Below are 27,687 nucleotides of genomic sequence, written 5' to 3' on the forward strand. Positions count from 1 at the left end.
CTGAGAGATAGAGGGCTCTAGATGACAAAATCCACAGTATGAGGGTTAAGCAGATGAAGAAACTGAGAGGCCTAAAGTGCTAGGTGGTCATCCACAAAGCTAATTACAGTGTCCATGGGATAATTTTAAGAAATAATAATTGCAACCACATTATAGAATGCTTATCAGGTGCCTGGCACTGTACTTTGTCCCTTAGGCTGGCAATGAAGACTGTGAGTTGGAGGCCAAATTCTTGATAAATGTACAGGTTCCGGGAACAACACAGGTCACAGCTAAGAGGAGTCAGCAAACCATGGCCCACAAAGACTAGCCTATTGCTTGTTTTTGTAAATTAAGTATTATTGGAGCATAGCCACACTCATTCACTTAGGTTCAGGTGTATATTAGTATATTGCTCTTTGCTTTATTGTATTTTGCTTTTTACAAATTGGAAATTTGTGGCAGGAGTGCATTGAGCAAGTCTGCTGCTGCTGCTGCTAAGTCGCTTTAGTCGTGTCCGACTCTGTGCGACCCCATGGACGGCAGCCCACCAGGCTCCCCTCTCCCTGGGATTCTCCAGGCAAGAACACTGGAGTGGGCCGCCATTTCCTTCTCCAATGCATGAAAGTGAAAAGTGAAAGTGAAGTCGCTCAGTCGTGTCCGACTCTTAGCGACCCCATGGACTGCAGCCCACCAGGCTCCTCCGTCCATGGATTTTCCAGGCAAGAGTACTGGAGTGGGGTGCCACTGCCTTCTCCTGAGCAAGTCTACTGGTGCCATTTTTCCAACAACATTTGCTTACTTTATGTCTTTGTGACACATTTTGGTAAGCAATGCAATATTTCATACTTTTTTCATTTTTATTGTGTTTGCTAGGGTGATCCGTTGATGTTACTATTGCAAAAAGATGATTCACTGAAGGCTCAAATGATGGTTAGCATTTTTTAGCAATGAAGTATTTTTAAACTGAGGTATATACATCATTTTTTAAAAATATGCTGTTACACACTGAATAAAGTATGATGTAAATATAACTTTTTAATACATACTGGCAAACCAAAAAATTTATATGACTCACTTCATTGTGATATTGCTTTATTGCGAGGATCTGGGACCAAATCAAATAGGTATGCTGGTCTCTTCTGTGGCTTCCTGTGCCCTGCAGAGTTGGGAAGGTACAGAAGAGACCAGCTCACAGAACCTAAACTATTTACCATCTGGCCTTTTACAGAAAACAATTTACTGACCCCTGGTCTAGATGAACCTCATGAACCTCAGTTGAGGTGGAAAAGTAGCAACTTCGAAGGTTCGGCAGGGACTAGGAGAGGGCTTCTCTTTCCCCCTCAATTCTATAGCATGCTTTTTTTTTTTTTTTTTTTTTTTAATGTGGGAACTTGGTTCACCGACCAGGGACTCAAACCCCTGCCCCCTTGGGAGTGCAGAGTCTTAACCACTGGACCACCAAGGATGTCTCTTATAGCATGCTTTGAGAGAATGATTAGATATCACTTAAGAATAAGTAAGGAGTCATTGATGACCATAAGAAGAGGGATAGCAGTAGTACACTGGGAGCCAAAGCCATGCAGGTTATTGTAACTCAGTGAACACACATTGAGGGTGTGTTCTTGAGGGTGAACTCTTCTTTTGAGAAGCTTGGATGAAAAGAAGAAGACAGATGGATAGTGGTGGCTTGAGTTTGATAGAGATCAAGGAAGGGTTTAGGGAGGTGAGAGAGATGTGCATACTCATAGGATGAAGTAAGAGTTCTTAATAAAGATAAAGGTGTTGAATAAGCAGGGCAAGTAGGGAGAGAATGGATGAAAAGGTTCAAAAGTAGGAAGGGTTGACAAAAAGAGCACAGATAGGAAGGTTAGAAATGGAAGAAACTTCTTTGAGACTAGAAAAGAAAGTGAGGATGGGTGTGGATACAGATAAATATATAGATAGGAGGCGAGAAGACTGAAAGAAATGACATCTGCTGTGTTAAATGGGGTGCATGGTGAGAGACAGGCATCCATGCAGGACTAAAGAGAGTCAAGAGGCTTGGGGTGGTTCTTGGGAGGAGTGGTCCTTGAGAGATGCCAACTCCAGCAGAAGGATGTGGCAAGGGGTGGGTGCTGAGATTTGAATCAGTGAATTTGTAGACATTACTGTGCATGAATGTGTGGTTTAGTACTTTGCCAACAGAGCTTGACTCATCTAGAGTGGTAGTAGTGAAGACAGAATGCACCGTTGGTTCAGATTTTGGGTTTCGTTGTTTAGTTGTGGCAACGTAGCAGGGAGCTAGGGAAGGTAGTTCTGATAGATCATCATGGGACCCAGACTAGATAGGAAAGGAAGGCAGGCCAGAGAGCACTTGTCTGGGAGGGCTCCAGGGCCTCGCAGTCTCATGTGGAGTAAAAGAGGAGATACTGTGCCAGTAAGGGAATGAAAGCTAGAAGGCCGAAATCAGAGAGCAGGTGAATAAAAATTTGAGGTTAAAATTTCAGAGGACAAGCCATCCTGAGCCCTGTCCCGATCGAGGGGGGCCTCTCCAAGAGTGTGGACTGTGCCCCAGGATAAAGTTCAGCTGCAGAGTGTCATTGCCCAAAGGTTCTTCATCTTGTGGTGTTTTTTTTTTTTTGGCTTACTATGTGTGTTAATTTGCTAGAGCTGCCATAACAAAATACAATAGACAGAGTGGTTTAAACAACAGAAATTTATTTTTGCACAGTTCTAAAATCAAGGTATAGGCAGGTTTGGTTTCTCCTGAAGATTTTTTCTTTCCTTGGCTTTCAGATGGTCCTTGGTTTGTTCTCATAAAGACCTCCTCCATGCCAGGGTATCCAAGGTGCGTCTTTATGTGTCTGAATTTCTTTTTCACTTGAGAACATCAAGTGAATTGATGGATTGGGGCTCATCCTTATGATCGCATTTCGTCTTAATTTCCTCTTTAAAGGCCTTATATTCAAATGCAGTCACCTTAAGAGGTGCTGCTGCTAAGTCACTTCAGTTGTGTCCGACTCTGTGCAACCCCATAGACGGCAGCCCACCAGGCTCCCCCGTCCCTGGGATTCTCCAGGCAAGAACACTGGAGTGGGTTGCCATTTCCTTCTCCAATGCATGAAAGTGAAAAGTGAAAGTGAAGTCGCTCAGTGTGTCCAACTCTTCTCGACCCCACCGACTGCAGCCTACCAGGCTCCTCTGTCCATGGGATTTTCCAGGCAAGAGTACTGGAGTGGGGTGCCATCGCCTTCTCCGTAAGAGGTGCTAAGGAGCTTCAATTTGAGGATTCTGAGGAGGCCATAGTTCAGTCTATAAATACTATTCATTGCAGATATGTGTTAAAACTGTATTGTGTTCAGCATTTTAAATTATTTTGTACTAGGGGTAAACAGCTGGAACTTCTTTCAATATTACTTTTAAAAGCTTGTTTATAACTTGGGAATGTGAGTTATAAACCACGGAGTAAGTACTAATCCATGTTGAGTTTGCTTGCTTTAAAAAATTATGGTTTCTGCTGATCTCCATAAGTATCCAAGAAGAGCATTATCTAAATTGTTTCAGGTTAATGAAACTATCACAACATTGTCTGTTTATCAGCTATACCCCAAAACAAAATAAAAAGTTAAAAAAAAAATGATTTCAGGTTTATATGTTTTTACCAGGAAGTACTCTTTTGTTCAAAACAAAATAAATGAAATGGCACCCTTTAATGAAATGGTTCTCATCCATGGCTACTTGTTAGAATAGTTTAGGGGATGTTTAAAAATCACTGATGGAAACTTACCTGGCAGTCTAGTGGTTAAAACTCTGAGCTTCTATTGCACGGGGCATAGGTTCGACCCCTGATCAGGAAACTAAGAGCCCGCATGCTGTGCACTGTGGCCAAAAAAAAACCCCCCAAAACAAAACAAAACAAAATCCATGTTGAGTTATGCTTTTTTTTTTTTTTTAATTACTGATGCTCTGGCCCTACCCCTTCGAAGTTTTGGTTTTAAGTGTACAGTTCAGTGGTATTAAATACATTCATATTACTGTGCAGCCATCACCATCATGTATCCCCTAACTCTTTTCATCTTATAAAACTGAAACTATAAAACAGGAACTCCTCATTTTCCACTCCTTCCAGCCTCTGCCAGCCACCATTGTACTTCCTGTCTGTATGATTTTGACGACTCCAAATACCTCATATAATTGGAATCATACAGTATTTGTCTTTTGGTTGTGCCTTATTTAGTATAAGGTCCTCAAGGGTCATCCATGTTGTAGCATATTATAGAATTTCCTTACTTTTCAAGTCTGAATAAGATTCCATATAATGCTTATATCACATTTTGTATATCTGTTCATCAGTTAATGGACACTTGAGTTGCTTCCACATTTTAAGCTATTGTGAGTAGTGTTGTTATGAACATGGGTGTACAGATACCTGTTTGAGACCTTGCTTGCAATTTTTGGGGTATATACTGGGAAGTGGAATTGCTGGATCATATGCTATGTCTATTTTTAATATTTTGAGGAATCTCCATACTCTGTTCCATAGTAGCTATCCTAATGAGTGTGAGGTGGTATCTCATAGCTTTGATTTGCATTCTCTAATGATTAGTGATCATTTCATGTGCTTATTGGCAATTCATCTATCTTCTTTGGAGATAAAGAAGCCGTTCAAGTCCTTTCCCCATTTTTGAATGGGAGTTGGAGTTTTGTTGTTGAGTTTCAGGTTTTTCTGTATATTTTGACATATATTGATCCCTATATACTATCTGCAGATATCTTCTCCCATTCTGTGGGTTGCCTTTTTTTATTCTGATAGTGCTTTCTGATGAACAAAATTTTTTAAATTATGATGAAGTCCAGTTTGTTATTTTTTTCATTTCCTGTGCCTTTGGCATCATATCTAAGAAAATCATTGCCAAATCCAGTGTTGTAAAGCTTTTGTTCTGTTTTCATCCCTAAGAGTTTAATTACTTTAGATCTTATATTTAGGGTCTTAGATCTATTTTGAGTTAATTTTTGTATACAGTATTTGGAAAGGGTTGAATTTATTTTTTTTGTGTGTGAGTGGGTAGCCAGTTTTCTCAGCACTGTTTGTAGCTGTCCTTTCCCAATTGAATGGTCTTAACATTCTTGTTAAAAGTCATTCTTAACATATATGGGAGGGTCTGAATTTATTTCTGTTCCATTGGCCTGTATGTCTATTTTTATGCCAATATTACACTATTTTTAATTACTGTGGCTTTGTAGTAAGTTTTGAAATCATTAAGTATGGATCCTCTGGTTTTGTTTTTCAAGATTGTTTCAGCTATTCAGGATCCCTTGAGAGTCCATATGAACTTTAGTTAGTTATTTTAAAACAAATGCATTTTATTTTTTTTATTTTTTGACTGTTCTGAGTCTTCTTTTGCAGCTCGCAGACTTTTTTTTTTTTTCTGGTAGCTCGCAGACTTTTTAATTGCAGTGCTTGGCTTCCCTAGCTGTCGCGCATGGGCTTAGTTGTCCCACAGCGTGTGGGATCTCAGTTCCTTCCCTTTCCATGGAAACTTGCTTTCCCTGCATTGCACGGCGTATTCTTAATCATTAACCAGATTAAGAGTCAACCTGGGGGACCACCAGGAAAGTCCCCCATAGGAATTTTAGGATGGGTTTTTCTGTTTCTGCAACAAAAGTCATTGGGATATTGATAGGGATTGTATTGAATCTGTAGATTGCCTTCATAGTGTTGACTTTTAACAATATTAAGTCTTCTGATCCATGAACATGGAATTTGTTTCCATTTATTTATGCCTTTACTCTTTCAGCAGTGTTTTGTAGTTTTCATTGTACAAGTTTTTCACCTCCTTGGTTATGTTTATTCCCAGGAATTTTATTCTTTTTTATGCTTTTATAAATAGAATTGTTTCTGTAGTTTTCTTTTCAGATTGTTCATTATTTATAGAAATGCAACTGATTCTTGTGTGTTGACTTTATAGCCTCTTACTTTGTTGAATTGATTTATTACTTCTGTGTGTGTGTGTGTGTGTAATCTTTATGGTTTTCTGTATATAAGATCGTATCATCTGCAAACAAAGATAATTTTACATCTTCTTTTCCAATTTGGGTACCTTTTATTTCTTTTTCTTGCTTAATTGCTCCAGCTTGAACTTGCAATAAGTAGAAGTGGTACAAGGGGCAGGGACATCCTTCCTTTGCTCCTGATCTGGTCCTGAGGAAACGCTTTCAGTCTTTTACCACTGAGTATGATGTTGACTGTTGGTTTTTATCTATGGCTTTTATGTTGAGTTAGTTTCCGTCTATTGCTAGTTTGTCTAGTTTTTTTAAAGAGTGTTAAGTTTTGTTAAATGCTTTTTTCTTTGTTATTTGAGATGATCATGTGTTATTCTGTCATTTTGTTTATGCGGTGTATTGTATTGATCAGTGTTCATATGTTGAAACATCCTTGCATCCTTGCACTTAGTCATGGTGTATAAATCCTTTTAACATGCTGCTGAATTCTGCTTGTTAGTATTTTGTTGAAGATTTCTGCATCAGTGTGCATAGTTTTCCTTTCTTGTAGCATAAAGACACTATAGTATCAATGTAATGCTGGCCTTGTAGAATGAGTTGAGAAGTATTCCTTCCTCTTTAAGATTTTGGAAAAGTTTTAAAAGATTGGTATTTGTTCTCCTTTAAACGTTTAGTGAAATTCACCAGTGAATCATCAGATCCATGACATTTTTTTTGAGGGATTTTTAAAATTAATAATTCACTCTGCTTACTCATTATAGTGTATATTCAAATTTTCTTTTTCTTGATGATTATGCCTGTTTGTTTGCACTTCTGTGACCGGAAGCAGCAGTCTGCAATCAGAGCACAAATCTCCAATATTTGGAGGACAAGGTCCTTTTTGCCCAACCTGGCTCCCATAAGCTGTGTGCAGACTGCTTTAGGAACACGTAATACATACAGGTGCCTGCCATGTGGGTTGGGGTGAGAGATGGGTAGATATTGCTGTTCAGAGAGCTAAAACTGATTAGATTAACCACAATTCATCATTTAAGGCTTCGCCTGAAAGTTGCAAGCATTTAACAGGCTTCAGAGTTGCCAAGTGGTTACAGAATCAGACAGATTCTGTCAGTACACTGTTGTCTAGTCTTTCTAGGGAGACTGATTTCTTGGTGCACTTTTCTCTGCCATCTTCTCTTCAAATTTATGAAGTTTGACATATGGAGAAGGTGGCGCTATTGGTAAAGAACCTGTCTGCCTAATGCAGAAGATGGAAGAGACATGGGTTTGATCCCTGGGTTGGGAAGATCCCTTGGAGAAGGGCATGGCAACCCACTCCAGTATTCTTGCCTGGAGAATTCCTATAGTCTGGTGGGCTATAGTCCATAGGATCGCAAAGAGTCGGATATGACTGAAGCGACTTCACACACAGGCACGTATACACCCGTGGAACTGTCAGCACTATCAAGACAGTGAACATATCTGTCAATGTCAAAAGTGTGCTGCCACTTTATAATGACCCCCTTCTGTACCCACCCACTGTTCACTCTTGCCACCTCAGATAAACACCATAGGAATCATATTATATATAATCCTTTTTGTATGGCTTCTTTAATTCATAATTGAGATTTCACTTACATTTTGTGTCTCAGTCATTGATTCATTTTAATTGCTGATTAGTATTCCACTGTGAAAAGGGCTTCCTTCCCTGGTGGCTCACAGGTTAAAGTGTCTGCCTACAATGCGGGAGACCTGGGTTCGATCCCTGGGTCGGTAAGATCCCCTGGAGAAGGAAATGGCAACCCACTCCAGTATTCTTGCCTGGAGAATCCCATGGCCGGAGGAATTCCACTATATGAAATTCCACTGTGTGGCTATACCACAGTTTTGTATAGTCATTCACCTGTTGATGAATGTTTGGGTTATTTCCAGTTTGAGGCTCTTAAAAATAAAGCTCATAAGAACATTTTGTACACGTCTTTGCACTTTCTGCTTTTGTATTTGTTTCCTAGGGGTGCTGTAACCAAGTTGGTCAGCTTGAGTAGCTTAAAATGATTGACAGTCATTATCTCACAGTTCCGGAGGCTAGAAGTCTGAAATCAGGGTGTTGACAGGACCATTTTCCTTCTGAAGACTCTGGGGAAGCTTATCCCCTTTGCCTAGCTTCAGAAGCTCCCAGCTCTTGGGAATCCTTGCTGTCTGTTGGCTTTTAACTGAATCACTCTACTCTCTGCCTCCTCTTCTCTGTGTGTCATCTTTTCTTGTAAGAACATAGGACCTACTTTACAATATGACCCCATCTTAACTAATTACATTTGTGAAGATCCCTGTTTGGATAAGGTCACATTCCAGGTAGACGTGAATTTTAGAGAGGACACTGTTTAACCTACTACAACTTTTCTTTCTGTTGGGTACATATGTAGGAGTGAAGTGGCTGAGTCTTATGGTAGGTATGTGTGTAGCTTTTTGAGAAACTGCCAAGCTGTTTTCCAAAGTGGTTGTCCCATTTTACATTTCTGTCAGCAGTGTGAGAGGGCTTATAGTTGCTCCACATCCTGGCCAACACTTAATATTAAGGTCAGTCTCTTCACTTTTAGCCATTCTTTGGATGTGAAGAGGCTTCCCTGGTGGCTCAGTGATAAAGAATCTGCCTGCCAGTGCAGGAGACATGAGTTTGATCCCTGGGTCAGGAAGATTCCCTGGGGACTACAGTCTGTGGGGTTGTTAAGAGTCAGAAACGGCTTAGCAACTAGACAACAGTGGATGTGAAGTGATATCTCTTGTGGTCTTAATGAACATTTTCCTATTAACTAGTAATGTAGAGCATCTTTTCATGTACTGAATTGCCATCCATTTATTATTTTCTTTGGTGAGGCAGTATTTAGATCTTTGCCCATTTAAAAAATTGTTTTTGTTTTTTTCTTATTATTGAGTTGGTGTTGGAGAAGAGTCTTGAGAGTCCTTTGAACTGCAAGGAGACCAAACCAGTCAATCCTAAAGGAATCAGTCCTAAATATTCATTGGAAGGACTGATGCTGAAGCTGAAGCTCCATTATTTTGTCCACCTGATGCGAAGGGCTGACTCATTAGAAAAGACCTTGATGCTGAGAAAGATTGAAGGCAGGAGAAGAAGGGGATGACCCAGAGGATGAGATGGTTGGATGGCATCACCGACTCAATGGACATGAGTTTGAGGGAGCTCCAGGAGTTGGTGATGGACAGGGAAGCCTGGCATGCTGCAGTCCATAGGGTCGCAAAGAGTCAGATACAGCTGAACGACTAAATTGAACTGAAAAGTGACTCTAGGTAAAGTCCTTTGTTAGATATATCTTTTGCAAATATTTTCTCTCAGTCTGGCTTGCCTTTCATTTTTACAGAATATAGGTTCTGATTTAATTGCTCTGGTTTGGGGTCCAGGCATCAGGACTCTCAAAAACTCCCATGATTTTAAAGTGCAAGTGGGGTCCAGAACCACTGCTTCTAATGTGAGATTTTGAAGAACTCTAATATATGTATGACAGCTTCTTTTCTACAGGATAATTTTGGGAGAAAACCAGTCAGGTAAATTGTTAGTTGTGCTTCCACATCACAACCAGCAGATGGCAATAGTGTAACATGTATTAATAAAAAAAATTATTCTAGGTTATGGCCAGGTCAGTCAGGTTCAAAGGATTTGATGAGCTTTTAATATTAAACTGAAAGATACCTGTATAATTTTTCTTTGTCAAATTAGTTTTAGTAAAGAGAGGAGCTGTATATGTAAATTTTAACTGAATGAGGCAGAGCTCCGAATAATATCCATGTACTTATTGATTCAACTATGTGAAATTCATTGACATCAATAAAAATAAAAAAGGTAAATTTGGAGCTATGAGGAAAGTGTTAGTTTAATATTAGTAAGATTTTTTTCCCTCTCATTTTCCTTCATTCTTATAATAGTGATACTATAAAATTACACCTTTTTTTTCATATTCAGTTGTCCAGGTATGAATTTCTCTTTAATCTTCTTAGGGAAAATTTCAAACTTTTGCAAAAGTAGAAAGACTAGAATAACAAACTCCTGCTCAGTGATTGTTAACTCATGGCCACTCTTACGTCACTTATACTCCCACCATCCCTCCCTTGCGGCTCAGATCATTGTAAAGCAAATCTGAGCTTAATCACTTATCCTATAAATTATAAATTCAATTTTAAGCAACTTTCTTTGTATCTCTTAAGAAATATTCCTTTGTAAAGTGATATTTTTCTGACAGAGTAGGAAACCTTTTAGAACAGCAATTCTCAAACTTTTTGGTCCCATGACCCTTTTATGTTCTTAAAAATTAAGGATTCCTGAGAGCTTTTGTTCATGTGGTATTGTATCTTTTGATAATTACCAGACTAGAAATTAATCCAGAACCTTTAAGAGTAATATTAACTTAAAATAACAAAATAAAAACTATCACATTAACATAAATAGTATCTTTTCTCAATAATAGCTCTATCATCTAAAACAAGAACGCTATGGGAGAAGAGAGGCACCATCTTACATATTTGTAAATTTTTCTAATTACCTGGTTCACTAGAAGATAGCTGAATTTTCATATCTGCTTCTGTATTCAGTCTTGTGGTTTGTTATTTTGGTTGAAGCATATGAAGACAATGGAGGCTCTTAGAGATAGTCTGAAAGGGTGAAAGTATTTTATTGGCATTTTCAGATAGTTATTCTTCTCTGATATTACACCAGTCTCCTCTGTGCACCTGTGAGGGAACGAGTTTGAAAAAGGCAGATAATATCTTAGTATTATTATAAAAACAGTTTGTTTTTTAATTATTTACTTTTGGTTGGGCTGGGTCTTGGTCGTCGCTCAGTCTTTCCTCTGGCTGTGGCCAGCGGGGGCCACTCTCTAGTTGCAGTGCATGGGTGTCTCAGTACGGTGGCTTCTTTCATTGTGGGGCGTGGGCTCTAGGGCACACGGGCTCCGTACTTGTGGCTCCCGGGCTCTAGGGCACAGGCTCGATTGTTGTGACGCTTGGGCTTAGTTGCTCCGGGGGTTGTGGGATATTTCCCTATCAAGGATTGAACCTGTGTCTCCCACATTGGCAGGTGGATACTTTACCACTGAGCCACCAGAGAAGCCTTAAAAATAGTTTTTAAGCTTGAAAAAGTCTTAAAGATGTGCAGGGGTCCTCACACCACAGTTGAAGAACCACTGCTCTAGAAATACTCTGCTTTAGCTGTAGTTTGCTTTTTCTTTCTCTTTAAAAGTTTCAGTAATATTTATTTTCCTCAACTTTATTATGCAAACATTAGCAAAGGAAGTTAAAAACAACAAAGGCAGCAGCCTTACTACTCAGCGCATCTTGTATTTAGTTTCTTCTATTCTTTTAATTCTTATTCTTATTTCATCATCTTTTACTTTGTAAAATGGAAAATAAAAATAACTTGTTAATTGTAAAAAACCTGCAGTTGAAATAGATAACTGTAAAGAAAGAAATAGTAGCCCACCGTGGTCCTCTCATTTTGAACTTTTAATGAAGCTGCTTTTTTTGTAACTTTTAATGAAACTTTAATCATGATAACAGTCCCCCTTAATCCTGTGATTAAGAACTTGTTAAAACCTTAATGACTTAAGATTCTGTTTTCTAGAAAAGAAATTGGAGAAAGGCAAATTGCCTGTAGTCCACTTAATTGAATTTTTAGGGTTAAGTTTAAATCAAACCATTTGTTCTGCTTGATAATATCTCTTCAGTTAATTGACAAAAGGGAGGCCTTCTGGTGTTTCTCTAACTACAGATTTAAAACAGCACACGTGACCTAAATGAAATGTCTGTATAAAACTGATCTAATGTAGGTTGTTTTTTTTTTTTAATTTGAGAGTTGCAGCTGCAAACCATGAAAGATGTGAACCAACTGAGCTCTTCATCACAGTGTTCAGAACCTTCCACTCTCATCTTCTGTGGGTTTGAACATTTGATTATCTCTAAGATGCATAAGAGGTTTTCCCCCCGAATTTTTTTTTTTAAAAGTCCAGTGGTAAATGGCAAACTTCGCGGATTTGGTAGTTTAAAAAAAAACCTGAGAAATGTAATTGTTTCTCAGGTATAGTTTTAAAATCATGTGCTGTGAAGTCTATTTATAAAAAGCTCATTAATGGACAAATGATCCTCAACTTATGAACATTTTACCCAATGTATACTTAATCACTAATGTTATTCCCCGTTTCCTTTTCTTCAGCTCCACAGTAAAACACTAGGCATGTGATCTCTGGATCATCCAGGTGGTTTGGTGCAAAAGTTGTGGTTAAAGATGTGAAACTTCTAGAAAAATCAATGAGTTCAGAGGCCCAGGAAGGGTAAAAATGTAAAAAGAAAAGCAAGCTGACTCCTTGCCTTCTCAACATCAGACATCTCCATTTCTTCATCCTTCTTCATTTGCTCTGAGATAGCACTTACTGAAATTCTTCCAACTGGGATCCAGTCATTTTTATGAGAATTAGCTTAAAGCGGTGCATTTCCTCCTGATGGCCAGCTGAGTTCTGTTCTATAAGGGAAGGAGAATTATGTGCGACTGTAGTGGTAACTGCTGTTTTAGAGTTGGGTGGGTGATTTTTAGACATGGAGGACATTTGGGGGGTAACTTCTGAGTCGGATGCTAGAGTGGTAGGTCTCACGTAGGTTACAGTGCTGGAGGCAGAGGGATGGGGCACCTTTGGTTGAGGAGGTTTGGACAAGGTAGAAGTGTGTGAAGAGAAACTTGACTTATTTTTTTCTTAAGCCAAGGGCAAGAAGGTCTGGTTTTTCTTATATCCTGTGATCTTTCCTCCCTCAGATCTAAGCTAGTACTTTTATTGTTATAATATAACCCCATGACATAGTTTGGCTTGAAAACCAAGTCATTTTTTTATAAATCTGTGTTTATGAGAAAAGTGTTGTAGGTTCTAAGTGAGCATTTTATAAATGAACTGTAGAAGCAGTGTGATGGAAGTGAGGTCGTACCAGAGTGGCCACGGTTTTAAGTTTTTGTTTTGCTTAGAAAATGTTGCCTCAGATTTCTGATTCAGTTTTTCTTTCAGTGTTGACTAAAGGTATCAGTTTTCATTGCCGTTTCATTTGTTCTTCCAAGCAAATAGAATAGTGTGAATAAGACAGAAGAATAAAAACGATAACACATGGGTACTGAAGTCTAACAGCTGGCTTCTGAGGGAAGAGAAAACTACCAGTGTGAAAGAGCAACTGCTGAGATGTTGAGAATAACAGCAAAGGCCTTCTCCCTTCTCTCCAGCACCAGACTTCTGATCTTTATACGATGTCCATCTTGCAGTCTTTCTTATCTCAGTAAATAGAACTTCCTTCTTCTAGTTATTCAGATATCAAAAATGCAAGTCAACCTTAACTCCCCTCTTTGCATCATACCCCACCTCCAGTCTACCAGGAAATATATCAATTTTCTTCAGGGCATATATGACCACTTCTCATCACCTTTGGGCGTCCCTGGTAGCTCACTTGGTAAAAAAACCCACCTGCAATGCAGGAGACCCTGGTTTGATTCCTGGGTCAGGAAGATCTGCTGGAGAAGGGATAGGCTACCCACTCCAGTATTCTTGGGCTTCCCTGGTAACTCAGCTGGTAAAGAATCTGCTTGCACTGTGGGAGACCTGGGTTCGATCCCTGAGTTGGAAAGATACCTTGGAGAGAGGGGAATGGCTACCCACTCCAGTATTCTGGCCTGGAGAGTTCCGTTGATTCGATAGTCCATGGGGTCACAAAGAGTCAGACATGACTGAGCGACTTTCACTTTCATCACCTTTACTGCGACCACTTTTCTATCTAAGGCACATCATTTCTAGACTAGACAACTACAATAGCCATCTATCTAATTGTTCTTGTTTCCGATCACCCTGCTATCAGCTGGAGTGATTTTTGTCAATCCACGTCAGATCATGTTACCCCTTTGCGTAAAACTCTCCAGTAGGCTGAAACACAGAATCTTTCCAGTGACCTCTAAAACCCCAGTTAGCCTCTCGGATCTTACTGCATTCCATTCCAGCTGGCTGGACTGCTTGATGTTTCTTGGTCCTACCAGATATGCACCTGCCTGAAGACCTTTGTACTAGCTATTTCCTCTTACTCCAGATATCTGTGTGATTATTTATCTACTTGCTTCAGCTCTTTTCTTAAATATTGCCTTCTTAGAGTGGTTCTTCCTGACTACTCTATTCAAAATTGCCTGTATCCCCTCACCCAAGCACTCTGTTTTTGGTCCCTGCTTTATTTTTCTCCATAACACTTACCACCATCTGACATATTATGTATTTTATATGCTTTTATTTATCTTTTCTCCATATTAGAAGCTCCATGAGAGTAGAAGTTTCTGTCTGTTTGAACCCTGCAGTATGCTTACTGTGTGTCAGGCAGTGTGCTAAGATCTTTATTTCTTTTCTTCTTTTTTTTTTGCTTTTGCTTCACTGGGCAGCTTGTGGGATTTTAGTTCCTCAACGAGGAGGTCATCCCACACCCTTTACAGTGAGAGCATGGAGTCCTAACCCCTGGACCACCAGAGAATTCCCCCAAGGGTCTTTGTTATTTCTAATCCTTGAGTTAATCCTACCGGGAAGGCAGCATCTCATTTTTGCTAGGCCTCACAGAGGTTAAGTGGCTTTCCTGAGCCAACTTTGTTAGTAGCAGAGCTAAGAAGTGTCTCTCTTATTTCCAGAATCTGAGTTTTGTTCATTACGTTTCCTTATGTTCATAATGATATACTGGGTCCCTAAGAAATTTTCAAAGATACTGTTTGATATTCATTTGATAAAGGAAAGTATGTAGTGCATTTCTAACAACAGTTTCCATTTTGTATTATCTAGACTTTTAAAAGATTAAAATGAAATAAAATTAAATGTCTAAAAGAACACACCTTCATTATCTGAAATGTTTACTTCTGTGTTGTTGCGTTAGTCATTCAGTCGTATCCAACTCTTTGTGATGCCATGGATTGCAGCCCGCAAGGCTCCTCTGTCCATGGGATTTCCCAGGCAAGAATACTGGAGTGGGTTGCCTTTTCCCTTCTCCAGGGGACCCAGGGATTGAACCCCAGGACTCCCTCATTGCAGGTGGATTCTTTACTGTCTGAGTCACCAGGGAAGCCCTTATTTTGGCAGAATAATGCAGTTTACTTGTATATAGAACACATTATTCCACCAAAATGCAAGATATAAAGGAGTATATTTGTATTCTTGAAGAAGTTTGAGAGATCTTTTCAGATATTAATTCTGCTTGATTTGTTTTAACTGCTTTTTTTCTAAAGCAAACATTTGTATAAGGCTTACTGTATACTAATCACTACTATAAGTACCTTACAACTGTTAGCTTAGTTAACATCATCTTTATAATAACCATGAGAAAGTTACTTCATGATTCTTGTTCTGACTGTTGCCAGGCAACCTAATTATGTCTTAAGTCAGATAAGATCATCTTTTCCTAGTGGGGGCAGAGATGAGGGTAGAGCCCTGAAGACAGTGCAGGGTAGAAGAGGAAGTTGTGATTTAGGTGAATAAAAGTACAGAATCTGTGTCTAGCATGGTGTCAGTCTGGAAAGGAAGAAAAGGACATCAAATCATTGCTGAGGTTTTGATAGTGTGAAGCTTTTTAGACTACCTCACTGCCTTTCCTTTATATATTTTTAAAATTAATTTTTATCGGAATATAGTTGATTTTCAGTGTTGTTTCTGCTGTACAGCAAGTGAATCAGTTATACATATACATATGTCCACTCTTTTTGGGTTCTATTCCCATATAGGTCATTACAGAGTATAAATGAAGTCTTGAGCAGAGCACATACCACCTCCTTGGAATCCAGCAGTACTTGTTATCTAAAGGGTGAAGCTCTGCAAGTGGTTCTCTCCTTTGGGGTTTCAAGAAATAGGAAATAGAAGAGTTAAGGATTTGGTATGTGAAAATATCAAACTTTAATCTGATCAACCTCTAGGGCCCAACCACTAATTTATATATAATCCTGCATATATAATTCCATATACAGGAAATATATGGGACATATTATACCTCAAGAATACAGTCACCAAATCCAAACTAGGAAACTAAGACAAACAAGCTAGTTTTTCCCAATAAATGAATTGCAGACAGAGAGAAAGAGAACCAAAGAGAAGGAGAGGGAAAAGACCTGTAGATCAAAGCGATTTATGATTTATCCATCATTTGCAGTGTATGGACTGTATTGTGCCTTATATTCCTCATTTGAACAAACAAGTCTGAACACAGTTGTTGGAGATGATAAGAAATTCTTGCTGATTTTTTTTTTAAGATGTAATAATGCTAGTGAATTGTTTTCAAACTCTGTATTTCAGGGAATTCCCTGGCAGTCCAGTGGTTAATATTTGGCACTTTCACTACTGAGGGCCTGGATTCAGTCCCTGGTCAGGGAATTAAGATCCCACAAGACGCACGGCATGACCAAAAACACCCCCCAAACCCAGAAGTATTTCAGAGCTACACACTGAAATATTTATGGATGAAATGATGTGATGGGTGAGATATGCTTCAAAAATAACTGGAAATTGGGGGATGGAGTAGGTAGGGTTACATATGAAACAAGATTGGCCATGAGTTGATAAAGTTAGTATGGATTCACTGAGATTTCTTATTAGATTATTCTGTATACTTTAGTATATGTCTGAAATTTCCATTGTAAAAATCTTCTCGAAATGACGACATGTTAAAGAAATGCTTATATGTTTTCAGGAGAAGTTATGAAGAGGGAGATTATAAAATAATGCATCCTTAGTGAATTTCATGCAGAGGCAAATTCTCCTGTAGTGTATTTTCCCCAAACAAACATAATCATTATAAAAGATGAAAATAGTTTAGAAATGTCGTCATAGAAAGTGAAAGTCCATTTCTTTAGTCAAAAAATATTTTAAAAATACTGAAAATTGTCATAACATTTGCACATGGTAGTACATTTCTTTTTCCACTCACGAAATGCGTGAGAGGTGAAATTTAGATCAGAGCTGGAGAGATTTCCTACTGAACCACATTGCTTTTGCTATTAATGTTTTGTTCTGCAGTTGAAAAAAAATCCTGTACATGTGAGTCTAATTTGTAGTGAAAACTGTAGCTGAAGTGGCAATCTGGCGCGCTCCAGTGTGCATCACCCCTGCCTTTAGTGCAGGCAGCAGCTGCAGCTTGATTCTGGGTGGTGAGGCCTTCTGTGAAGGGAAATTTGAACCTGAGAGCTCAATGCATCCTCAGCAGTGCTGGCTGGGAGATGTGGAGGAAGGGGATTTCCACTCTTTGTTAATAAGATCTCCAGACACATTTCCTCTTTGTTTTTGCATTTTCCTCAGCTGTGCAGCAGCTGCAGGGAGGTCAAATGTGATTTCCTACACTTAGGAGTGCTGGCTCTTTTTTGGAGATTTATAGTTGGAAGAGTGGAATGTGTGTGGATTGAGCTAGCTACACAGATGATTTAAACACTTTTTAAAAAACTTGGCTCCCTGCATTTGTGCCAGTGGTCGATCTGCTCAGATGATTTGAATTAGCAGACAAACTCAGGCAGACGTCCGTCTTGATGGACCATTGCTGTAATTAGAAATGTGATGCTTTGCAAGCTGACTAAAAGATAAAAGAATTCCAAAATTACATTCTCCTATGTTAATAAAAACACTGTATTTTCTTTGTAGATTCATGCCATATAAATGCTTATGTTTTGGGTTGAATTGATTATTTAACCTGTAAAATTCTCCAGCATGAGAATGGTGAGCAGGGGGTATTTTTTCAGGGAAATAGGATACAGCCTTATCAGGCAGTGCCCACATGCAGTGTCACTGGGAAATGAAAAGAACTTAGTAAATGCTTAGGAGCTATTCAGCATTAGGTGAAAGATGAAAGGATTTATTATAAGTTAATACCTCTTCTGCAGTCATTGTCAATGTCTCATGGCCTGATAACTGTGATTCATTTTTTCAAAATACATCTAGGGGCCTATACTACATCTATGGGGCTTCCCAGGTGGAGCTAGTGGTAAAGAACCTGCCAGCCAGTGCAGGAGATGTAAGAGACTCAGGTTTGATCCCTGAGTCAGGAAGATCCCCTGGAAGAGAGCATGGCAACCCACTCCAGTATCCTTGCCTAGAGAATCCCATGGACAGAGGAGCCTGGCGGGCTACAGTCCATGGGGTTACAGAGTCGGACACGACTGAAGCAATTTAGCAGGCAGGCAGGACTACCTCTGCACATGGGCCAGACCTTTGAATACAGAAATTATTGAAGTGACCTCTTCCAAGGTTGCTCACTATTTTGTTGATGGTACAAGGTTTCTGGACCTTCAGAGAAACTCCATTATGATTATCAGAAAATAAGAACTGACTATTATTATTATTTGTAAATGTTTATAATTTTATTTTTCCAGTTTCACTGAGGTATAATTGGCATATAAGTGTATTAGTTTGAGGTGTAACACCATAAATGATATGCTATCTGTAAGAAACTGATTATTGTTATGTACCAAAATAACCTGACAGACCACTTCCAGAACATAGCTGAAGCACAGCATTCTTGGTCCTGACTGTCAGCCATGTTATCAATGAAGCTGAGCTAGGAACAGGGAAGCCTGGCGTGGTACAGTCCTTGAGGTCGTGAGGAGTTGGACACAACTTGGCGACTCAACAACAATAAAGCTAGTATATCAATCCAAATGTATTTCTTGTTATTGTGTAAAACTTTTAAAGTAGAATACCCCTCTAAGTAAAGGAACAATAATGGGTTTACTAGGAGGAGGCAAGGACCACATTTCTTCTCTTCCTTGTCGTATGATAAGTCATGGTGATTTTCAGATTTTGTGCTATGGGATTCTGAACACCCAGAAATGTTGTGCAGATTCATGTGCAGTGTTTCAGTTGGGTTATGGACTAGCGGGCAGACACCACACATTACATCCAGAGTAAAATTAGATTTAATTCCTAGTTTATAAAGTAAAAATGCTGACATATATCAGAAGGGGGCCAGTTAGAGAAGAAGCATATTTCAGTGTGTTTCCGCAGGCCCCTGGAGTCCCCAGTGGAGCTGAATAGCTAGTAACAGTGTCCACTCAAGGTAAGCTCTGTATCTTAATTCACGTTGCATCACATACCTTTTATAGTTAGACTGACACCACTATTCACAGAGATTTAAGCCATAATCTGTGTGCCTCTTTTATGAATGTTGGAATTTCCTGGAATCCATGTCCTCTCCTCACCAGAGAAAATCCGTTTTCCTACAATGAGCAGGTGTATTTTTCTCCTGAAAGAATACCCAGGGCCTTTCAGTGACCCTGGTGGGATTTCTTCCTCAGCTTTAGTCTCTTCTTATCCAAGGGACTCTTGGATTGTTGTTGTTGTTGTTTTGTTTTTTATCCTGGCTATTCTTTTAAATGCTAGATCAATACAACTAACTGCTTGTGAGACATTTCTGTGTGAATATGACATTGTTGTTGTTATTCACTTGCTAAGTCGTGTCCAACTCTTTGTGACCCCATGAACTGTAGCACACCAGGCTTCCCTGTCCTTCACTATCTTCCAGAGTTTGCTCAAACTCATGCCCATTGAGTCAGTGATGCCATCCAGTCATAATGTCCTCCATCGCCCCCTTTTCTTCTTGCCCTCAATCTTTTCCAGCATCAGGATATTTTTCAGTCAGTCGGCTCTTCACATGAGATTTGCCAAAATATTGGAGCTTCAGCATCAATTTCTTCCAATGAATATTCAGGATTGGTTTCTTTTAAGGTTGACTGGTTTGATCTCCTTGCAGTCCAGGGGAGTCTCAAGAGTTCTCCAGCACTGCAGTTTGAAAGCATCTATTCTTTAGTGCTCTGCCTTCTTTATGGTCCAACTCACATCCACACGTGACTACTGAAAAAAATCATAGCCTTGACTATACGGACCTTTGTTGGCAAAGTGATGTCCCTGAATATGTCATTATGAACTCAAATTCAAGGTGTCAAAAGTCAAGTACTTCATAAATGCTTCTTTTTTCCTAGTCTCTGATCACATACCATTGAGTTTCCTTTTGTGTCTTTCCTTTTTTGCGGCCCAGACTGAGGCAATTAAAACTAATTTTTTGACTCCTCTTTTATCCCTAACCTTTGTGTCAAATCCATCAGTAACCCTGTTGTGCAGCACTTCTTGTATCTGCTTCTGTTGCTCGATTTCTACTCCTTCTATCTTGTGTAAGCCTTTTGCATCTGAGCTTCAATGTCTGTGTTACCTCCTAACTGGTTTTCTTGTGTCTATTCCTTCCATTAAAAAAAAAATAATCTTCCTAAATCAGTCTTGTTAAAACACTGGTTTAATCATATTATTCCATTGCCCAAAAATCTGCAGTTTTCCTTCCTACCCTGAAAGTAACTTTCTCCACAGTTTTGCTGCAACCCACTTTTCAAGCCTCATCTCCTCTTCTATTCTTTACAAATGCCTGCTTCCGGCAGAGCTGGCTACTCACTGGCTGTGGACTACTCTGCTCTGCTCTTTGCTTTTCTCTTTCACCTCAAATGTGTAGGAGTACATTCCTCTCCTTCTTTGAGGAGCAGGACACCCTTCTTTGTATTCTCCACAATGTTTGGCATCAGTAGATGTGCAGTAAGTATTATGTATACATTAAGTCATCCAAGGTTTATATCAGAGGTTAAAGTGTCTGCCTGGAATGCAGGAGACCAGGGTTCGATCCCTGGGTCAGGAAGATTCCCTGGAGAAGGAAATGGCAACCCACTCCAGTACTCTTGCCTGGAGAATCCCATGGAGGGAGGAGCCTGGTAGGCTACAGTCCATGGGGTCGCAAAGAGTTGGACACGACTGAGCGACTTCACTTTCATGCCATAGTTACCATTTATTTAATTATACCATTTAATCATTACAATAACTTTGAAGGAAGGAGTATTTTATATACTTTACAGAGAGGAAACTGAGGGTCAAAGAAGCTCATTGACTTGCTAAAGCCACATGGGTTAAGTCACAGAGCCAGGATTCAAACCCTCATCTCTGGATTCCATTCATCCATGCTGTTTACACTGTACCTGTAAACAGCATGTACCTATGTCTGTAAAAAGTACACAGTACTTTTATGTCGCTGATAGTCTGGTGTTCACTTTTGAGCATGATGTTGCTTAATATTTAGCTTGCTATTACTTGCTTAGCAGCAGCAGAAGGGAAGGAGTGCAGACATGAATTAGCAGTAACAGCTAGCAGGAATAATGAAACAGATGCAAACTGTGTCAAAGTTCACAGGAAGATAGAATTTCCCTTAATCTCCTTTATTACTGGTGGGATGACTCATCTTCCAGTTGTACATTGCTGCTAAGTTATTCAATATTTATATAAGTTAGACATGGAAGGGAAAACCACTGATGAGATGTACAGGACACGTCATCTGAGTTCATGAGTGTTCCCGGGATATCCCCAAGATTTCTACCTGTCTTGCCGTTTCCATATACTGTTTGATTCTTTGGCCTTCTGAGTTTCTTTCAGAGTAAAATCACTTCCCATTTTTTCCCTGCCCTCCACGGGAACAACGTCCATTGGCTCCTTCTCACTCCTGCAGTGTACAAAGACAGTAAGTAATATACTTATTTAACATGAGGCAGATTTAGTATTGTTTAACTTAAGCACTGGAAATTCCAAGATTTAAATTTTTTCCTTCTCTATTCTCTCTCTTCTATTCTTTTCCTTTTTTTCATTAAAAGAGGACAAAAAGACAGAGTAAACCATTTTCTTTTTATATTAGCAGTAAAACTGAGTTTGGATGATAATAGATTCTGCTTCATTGCTATGAGAAAACAACTTTGGTGACTTTTGCAGGTACAACTGATAAATTGTTCTTTTCTGCTTTATAAACAAAATAAATAGCTTATTCAGTTCAATGAAGTAATGAATTAAGTAGGAGTCAGAACTAGAGATCATATATTTTTTATGTAGTCATTAATGTGGCCTTTTTCCCCCCTCTGCATCTCAGTTTTCTCACAGGATTGTTTTGAGGATATATCTGAAGGTGTAGACATGTTGTAAAGTGTAGAGTAATCTGCAAGTGTGCGCTTCAAGCAATCCCCAGCAGAGAACACTTGATTTATGAATCATCTGTACATACATATGTACTGCAAGAGCAGTGGATCTAGCCTTTCTGAATGGGGTGGGCTGAATTTTCTCTTTGGCCTTTGAATCAGAATACATGGAAATGAATGACATGTAAACATACCTTTCTTATATGTATAGAGTTGTTGTTATTCAGTAGCTAAGTCATGTCCGACTCTTTGTGACCCCATGAACTGCAGCATGCCAGACTTCCCTGTCCTTCACTGTCTCCCAGAATTTGCTGAGATTCATGTCCATTGAGTCCGTGATGCTATCTAAGCATGTCATGCTCTGCTACCCTTGTCTCCTTTTGCCTTCAATCTTTCCCAGCATCAGTGTCTTTTCCAGTGAGTTGGCTCTTTGCATCAGGTGGCCAAAATATTGAAGCTTCAGCTTCAGCATCAGTCTTTCCAATGAATGTTCAGGGTTTATTTCCTTTAGGATTGACTGGTTTGATCTCCTTGCAGGACTCAAGAGTCTTCTCTGGCGCCACAGTTTAGAGGCATCTATTCTTTGGCGCTCTGCCTTTTCATGGTCCAACTCTTATATCCGTAAATGACTCCTGGAAAACCATAGCTTTGACTCTTTGGACCTCTGTCAGCAAGGTTTGTCATAGCTTTTCCTCAAGGAGCAAGCATGTTTTAATTTTGTGGCTGCAGTCACTGTCCTCAGTGATTTTGAAGCCCAAGAAAATAAAATCTGTCACATATAGAGGCAGTTGGGTTATTACTACTTTAGGGATTCAAATATCCTGCCACCATATGAAGACAGAAACCCATTTCTGAGTCAGGAACAGAAAGCATGGAAAAGTTATTTTGCTGGTGTCCTGTTTTAAAAACCAAAGAGTTAGAGATGGTGACAAACTGTTGGTACAACTTGTACTCTTAACTGCTTACCATGGCACCTGTGGAGGCTTTTAGAGTATAGACTTTTTATAGTCAGCTCATTTAATTTTACTGAGTCCTTACAATAGCCCTTCTCAGTAAGTACTGGCCCCACTTTATACTGAGGCCCAGAAAAGTGAAGAGACTTGACCAAAGTCATATCAGTTTATAGATGCCCCAGCAGAGATAATACAAACCCAAACTGGCTTATCATGACTAGCCCAGGCTCCTTTAGCATCCAGGGGCTTGTGCTGTGTACCTGAGGAGGAGGATAATAATATGGTATCCAAAGTTATTGTTAAAAGAAGCATTTTGAATTTGGTCACTTTTTCAGAGTGAACAGTGAAACATCGATAAAGACTCTTAAAAAAAGAGCCTTGGGCAGTTCTCCATATTTGCTTTTCTTTGGAAATTCTTTTTGAGGACTCTGAATTAAGTTTTATCTATGTATAGTGCTCAATTTTTCTATAAGACTGTTCTCTCTCATATTTGAAAAATATTTACTTTCAGATTTTGGGGAGGGGGAGTTTTCCGGTGAGTTTTATTGGTGTGATATTTTTATTTTGTTTTGGGATCATCCAGTGAAAGGAGTTAAATATTTTGCATGTTTGCTTCCAAGGAATGGGGGAAGTTAGGCATTGAGTTGGTGTTTTAGAGCCGGTTCTTGGTTGATTGTGAACCAGTGGGGATTTCCAGGGTGTGTAAGTGTGGATGTACTCCTTGAACTGAAAGCAGAATTTTTTTTAAAAAGTGGTTAACAGGATTTCTGGGTTTCCAGGATCCAAGCCACGTTATTGCCTTTCTTTGCCTGATTTGTTCTTTTCTAATTTGGGAGCAAGATTCTATGATGAAAAACATGTTGTCTTTTTGCCTTTCTTTTAACTGTTCTCCGTCTTTCAGGATATGATACGAAAGGGAAGGAGAGTGGGATTAAAAAGAACATAGCTTTTTGTTCTACCTCTTAATCTAATTTCTAAACTATCTTTACCTGAATAACCTCTATTTCCATAAAGCACAAGCAAAATTTAAGAAATAACTTTATCCTATGAGTAAATTATATTCTGCCTGGGGTATTGAGTAGAAAAATCTGCTTGGAAATATAACTGGCTGCTAGAGAACTTGTCTCTAACTTATGATTCTGAATGGCTGAGGATTCTTTAGTGAAACTTTTTCAGTCTTTTATGTAATTGATACTGGGCTATCATTTTGTATTTCAAGACCAAAATAGATTATCTTCTTCCTTCTTAACCCCTGCTCCTCCTTTTCCTCCTCTTTTTTCTATTTCAAGCTGTATAGTTTTCCATTTTGTCGAGTGACCATAATTTAATTACTTATTCAGTCTTTGGTTAATAGATATTTAGGTTGTTTTAGTCTTTTACTATTACAAAAATGCAACAGTGAATCACCTTACACATTTGTAATTTCTCACATATTCTAACACAGCTGTAAGATTCCTGAAGATTGAATTGCTGGGGCAGTGGAGATTGTGTCAGTTTTGATTGGCCTTTGTGGAAATTTTGTCAGTATTTACACATACTGATCAGCAAAGTATGAGAAGTCTTGATTCTCCACATCTTTTTGTTCCAGTGTGTCATCAAACATTTTGATCTTTGCCTATCTTAAGTGAAAAATGAAACCTCAGTATAGGGTTAATTTACCATTTTCTTAATGGGTAAGTCAAGCATCTTTAGGTTTAAAACTCAGAGTGCTTGCTTCTGCCTTACCCACTTTTCACTTGAGTTATTGAGGATTTTTAGTTGAATTGTGTGAAAATCGCTTAGTTGTATCTGACTCCTTGCAACCCTATGGATGGTAGCCCACCAGGCTCCTCTGTCCATTGGATTTTCCAGGCGAGAATACTGGAGTGGGTTGCCATTTCTTTCTCCAGGGGTTCTTCCCAACCCAGGAATAACCTGTGTCTCCTGCATTGCAGACAGGCTCTTTACCATCTGAACCCCTAGGGAAATCCTAGTTGATTTGTAGAAGCTCTTTATTTGAAAAATTGTCATTTGAATTGTAATTTTTTTTCCTTCTGCACATTTTAAAATAGTCAAATTTATTAAACTTTTATGACTCCTGGGTTTCATACTTAGAAAGACCTTTTCCTTTATAAGATTATTTAAGAATGAATAAATACAAATATAAGCTTCCTTTTGCCCCCTATTACATTTGTTGTTTTTCCTTTACATTTTTGATCCATTTGGAACTTTTTCTGAAGTAAATGTGATAGGGTTCCAATTTGATTTTTTTTTTCTCTTCAGTTAATTACCCAGTTGTGTCAACACCATTTATTTAACAACCTATCTTTTTTTCTTTGAGTTTGGGTTGCCACTTTTCATCAAATACCAAATTTCCAGTATATTTGGGTCTGCTTCTGGACTTACCTATTCTCATCCTTTAATCTGTTTACATGACCATACTATATTAACTATTGTAGTTTTATAATATGTCTTAATATTTGGTGAAGCTAATCCTTAGAACTGGGGTTCTAGCCCTTTCTTTATAAACTTTCAAGGAATAGATATTATAGTCCCATGAAAAAATGTACTAATAATGTTCCCTGGGGCAAAATTGCGTTTTGTAAATATGACAGTCCTTTTTGACCACAACTCAAGTATAAAATTCACTCTGTGTAACAACTCATTTGATAACCAATAAAAACATTTACCTGCTCTTGCTACATGTGTTGGACTGCATTTTAACTGTTATTTCATTGTAAACCTCAAAAAAGCTGGTTGTAACCTATTAAATTGATTTCATGACCCAGGCACTGGTTGTGACCTGCAGTTGAAAAATAGCTCATCAGACTTCTATTTCAGTGAAATCCCAGTAGTCCCTATCAGTCTTTTTTGGAGTAGGGAGCTGGAGAAAAAGGGTTGTCTCTTCCTATGTGAACTAGGAAGACCACATCAAAGCAAGCAGGACTTCTCAACAGAAGAACTCATGCAGGGCACTTGGATTTCTCTCCCGTTTTGCAAGTACCTTGTAAGGAAGGACAGTAGTCTGGATTGGAATGCCTTCTTAAAAACATAGGCCACAGATTATTCATATGTACTGTTCAGGAAAAGGAAAAACTGTTGGACTGCAGGTGCCAGGAGGTTCAGGCCCATGTAAGGATGATTTTACCATCTTTAAGCAGAGTTGTTTTATTGTCTTCTGGCTTTTAGGGCTCCCAGCTTGATTGATGTTGCTCTATTCCACTGTACCTCTGGTGAGAACATGGATTTCTGTCGAAATCCATGGAAAGCACTTAAAATTCTTATTTTTCTATATTTTTGTGATTTACATAGCATGTAGAAAGCCCTATAAATGTCTTTGTGTTATTATTATTATTTGGTCTGGATATTTATAGAAATTTTTCTTCAGTTTCAGTATTAAAAATTTTGTGGGACGAGGACTAGATGAATTTTTTCTTTAAGTTTCCCTGAAACTTGTGAGTCCTTAAAGACATACTTTTTTATCTTAGGAAAATTTTAAAAAATGGTTTGTTCTCATCTTTTTGTTCTGATTTATTCCATAACGCCCTTATGAGGCTTAAGTTGGATTTCTATTCTCCTTCATATCTCTAATTTTTTTTCTCTTATCTTTTGTTCTCTTCGTTCTAATAGAATTTTTCTAAGTTTGTGCTGGATTTCACAGAATCCATATCCTAGTGTGTAACTATTTTTAATGCTTTCAGTGAAGATTTTAATTCTGTTACATTTTGTTTTTTCTTGCCCTTCTACTTTGTTTTTGTCAGATCCCTTTCCATCTGTTGCCATGCTCTCCCTAAAGTTCATTGCTCTTTCTTTATAGATGCAACTGAGTTTTCCCTGTATGTTAAAAGGACAATAGTACAATTTGTCCTATGCCTATCCTTTGAGTTTTTGGTGATTCCCAAGGCTCCAGTTTCCCACAGCTTCCTTCCTCTTTTCCTACTCAACCCATTCTCCTTGTTCATTTTCACCCCCTTCTCTGTACGCCTCTCTTAGCACCTGTATGTTGGTGATGCACGGATCTGTATAGCGTTAGCCCTTGCATTCTCACCCATTGGGCATCTTCCTGAATAACATTCTTTCAGTAACAGGATAAGGGTGGTAAATTATTTTATTCTTTGTTTGAAAGTATTTACTTGAGTGACAGCTTAACTATGTATTTTCCCTCAACACTGTGAAGATAGTATTCCATTGTCTTCTGACCTCTGTTTTAGTCACTGTTGAAAAGTTTGCTTTTGGTCCAGTCTTTGTTCCATCTCCATCCATCTTGTTGCTCTTAAGATTTTTTTTTTCACTTGTGTTGTTTTACTGTGATGGGTATGTATGAATGTATTTTTCCATCTTGGGATTCACTGAGCTTCCTAAATGTGAAGTTTCATGTCTTGAATCAATTCTGAATAATTCTCAGACCTTGTATAAATGTTACTTCTGAAAATCCTAATAGACTTTTGTTGGATCCTTTTACTCTCCTTCATGTCACTTACTCTCTTTTTCATATATTTCATCTCTTTATCTCTCTGAATTGCATTCTGGGTAACATCTTCAGATCTATCTTCAAGTTCACCATTTCTCATCTGAGATGTGTCTGTTCTTCTCTTTACCCATTTGTTGAGGGTTTCCCCCCTAATGTTTCAGTAATTTACAGACCATAAAATTGACCGATTTTAAGTATACAGTTCAGTGATTTTGAGTAAATCTGTCCCTTGTCTGACCATCACACAATTCAGTTTTAGAATATTTGTCACCCCAAAAAGTTTCATCATGTCCTTTTGAGGTCAATCCCTACTCCTCCTC

At 38.7% G+C, this 27,687-nt stretch overlaps 1 protein-coding gene across 9 annotated transcripts in view; it reads left to right on the forward strand.

Moving 5' to 3' along the window:
• PRORP (protein only RNase P catalytic subunit) overlaps positions 1-27,687 on the forward strand; it is a 135,401-nt gene that overhangs the window by 8,825 nt on the left and 98,889 nt on the right. For 2 of the 9 annotated variants that reach the window (XM_069558723.1, XM_069558724.1), the window contains one exon: positions 21,435-21,519. The exons of the other annotated variants lie outside the window; for them this stretch is intronic. In XM_069558723.1, the coding sequence (XP_069414824.1) occupies positions 21,435-21,519 (85 nt within the window). The remainder of the gene's footprint in view (positions 1-21,434; positions 21,520-27,687) is intronic. 9 annotated transcript variants of the gene reach the window in all.

Source organism: Ovis canadensis, chromosome 18 (genome assembly GCF_042477335.2).
Source record: "Ovis canadensis isolate MfBH-ARS-UI-01 breed Bighorn chromosome 18, ARS-UI_OviCan_v2, whole genome shotgun sequence".
Taxonomy (NCBI): domain Eukaryota; kingdom Metazoa; phylum Chordata; class Mammalia; order Artiodactyla; family Bovidae; genus Ovis; species Ovis canadensis.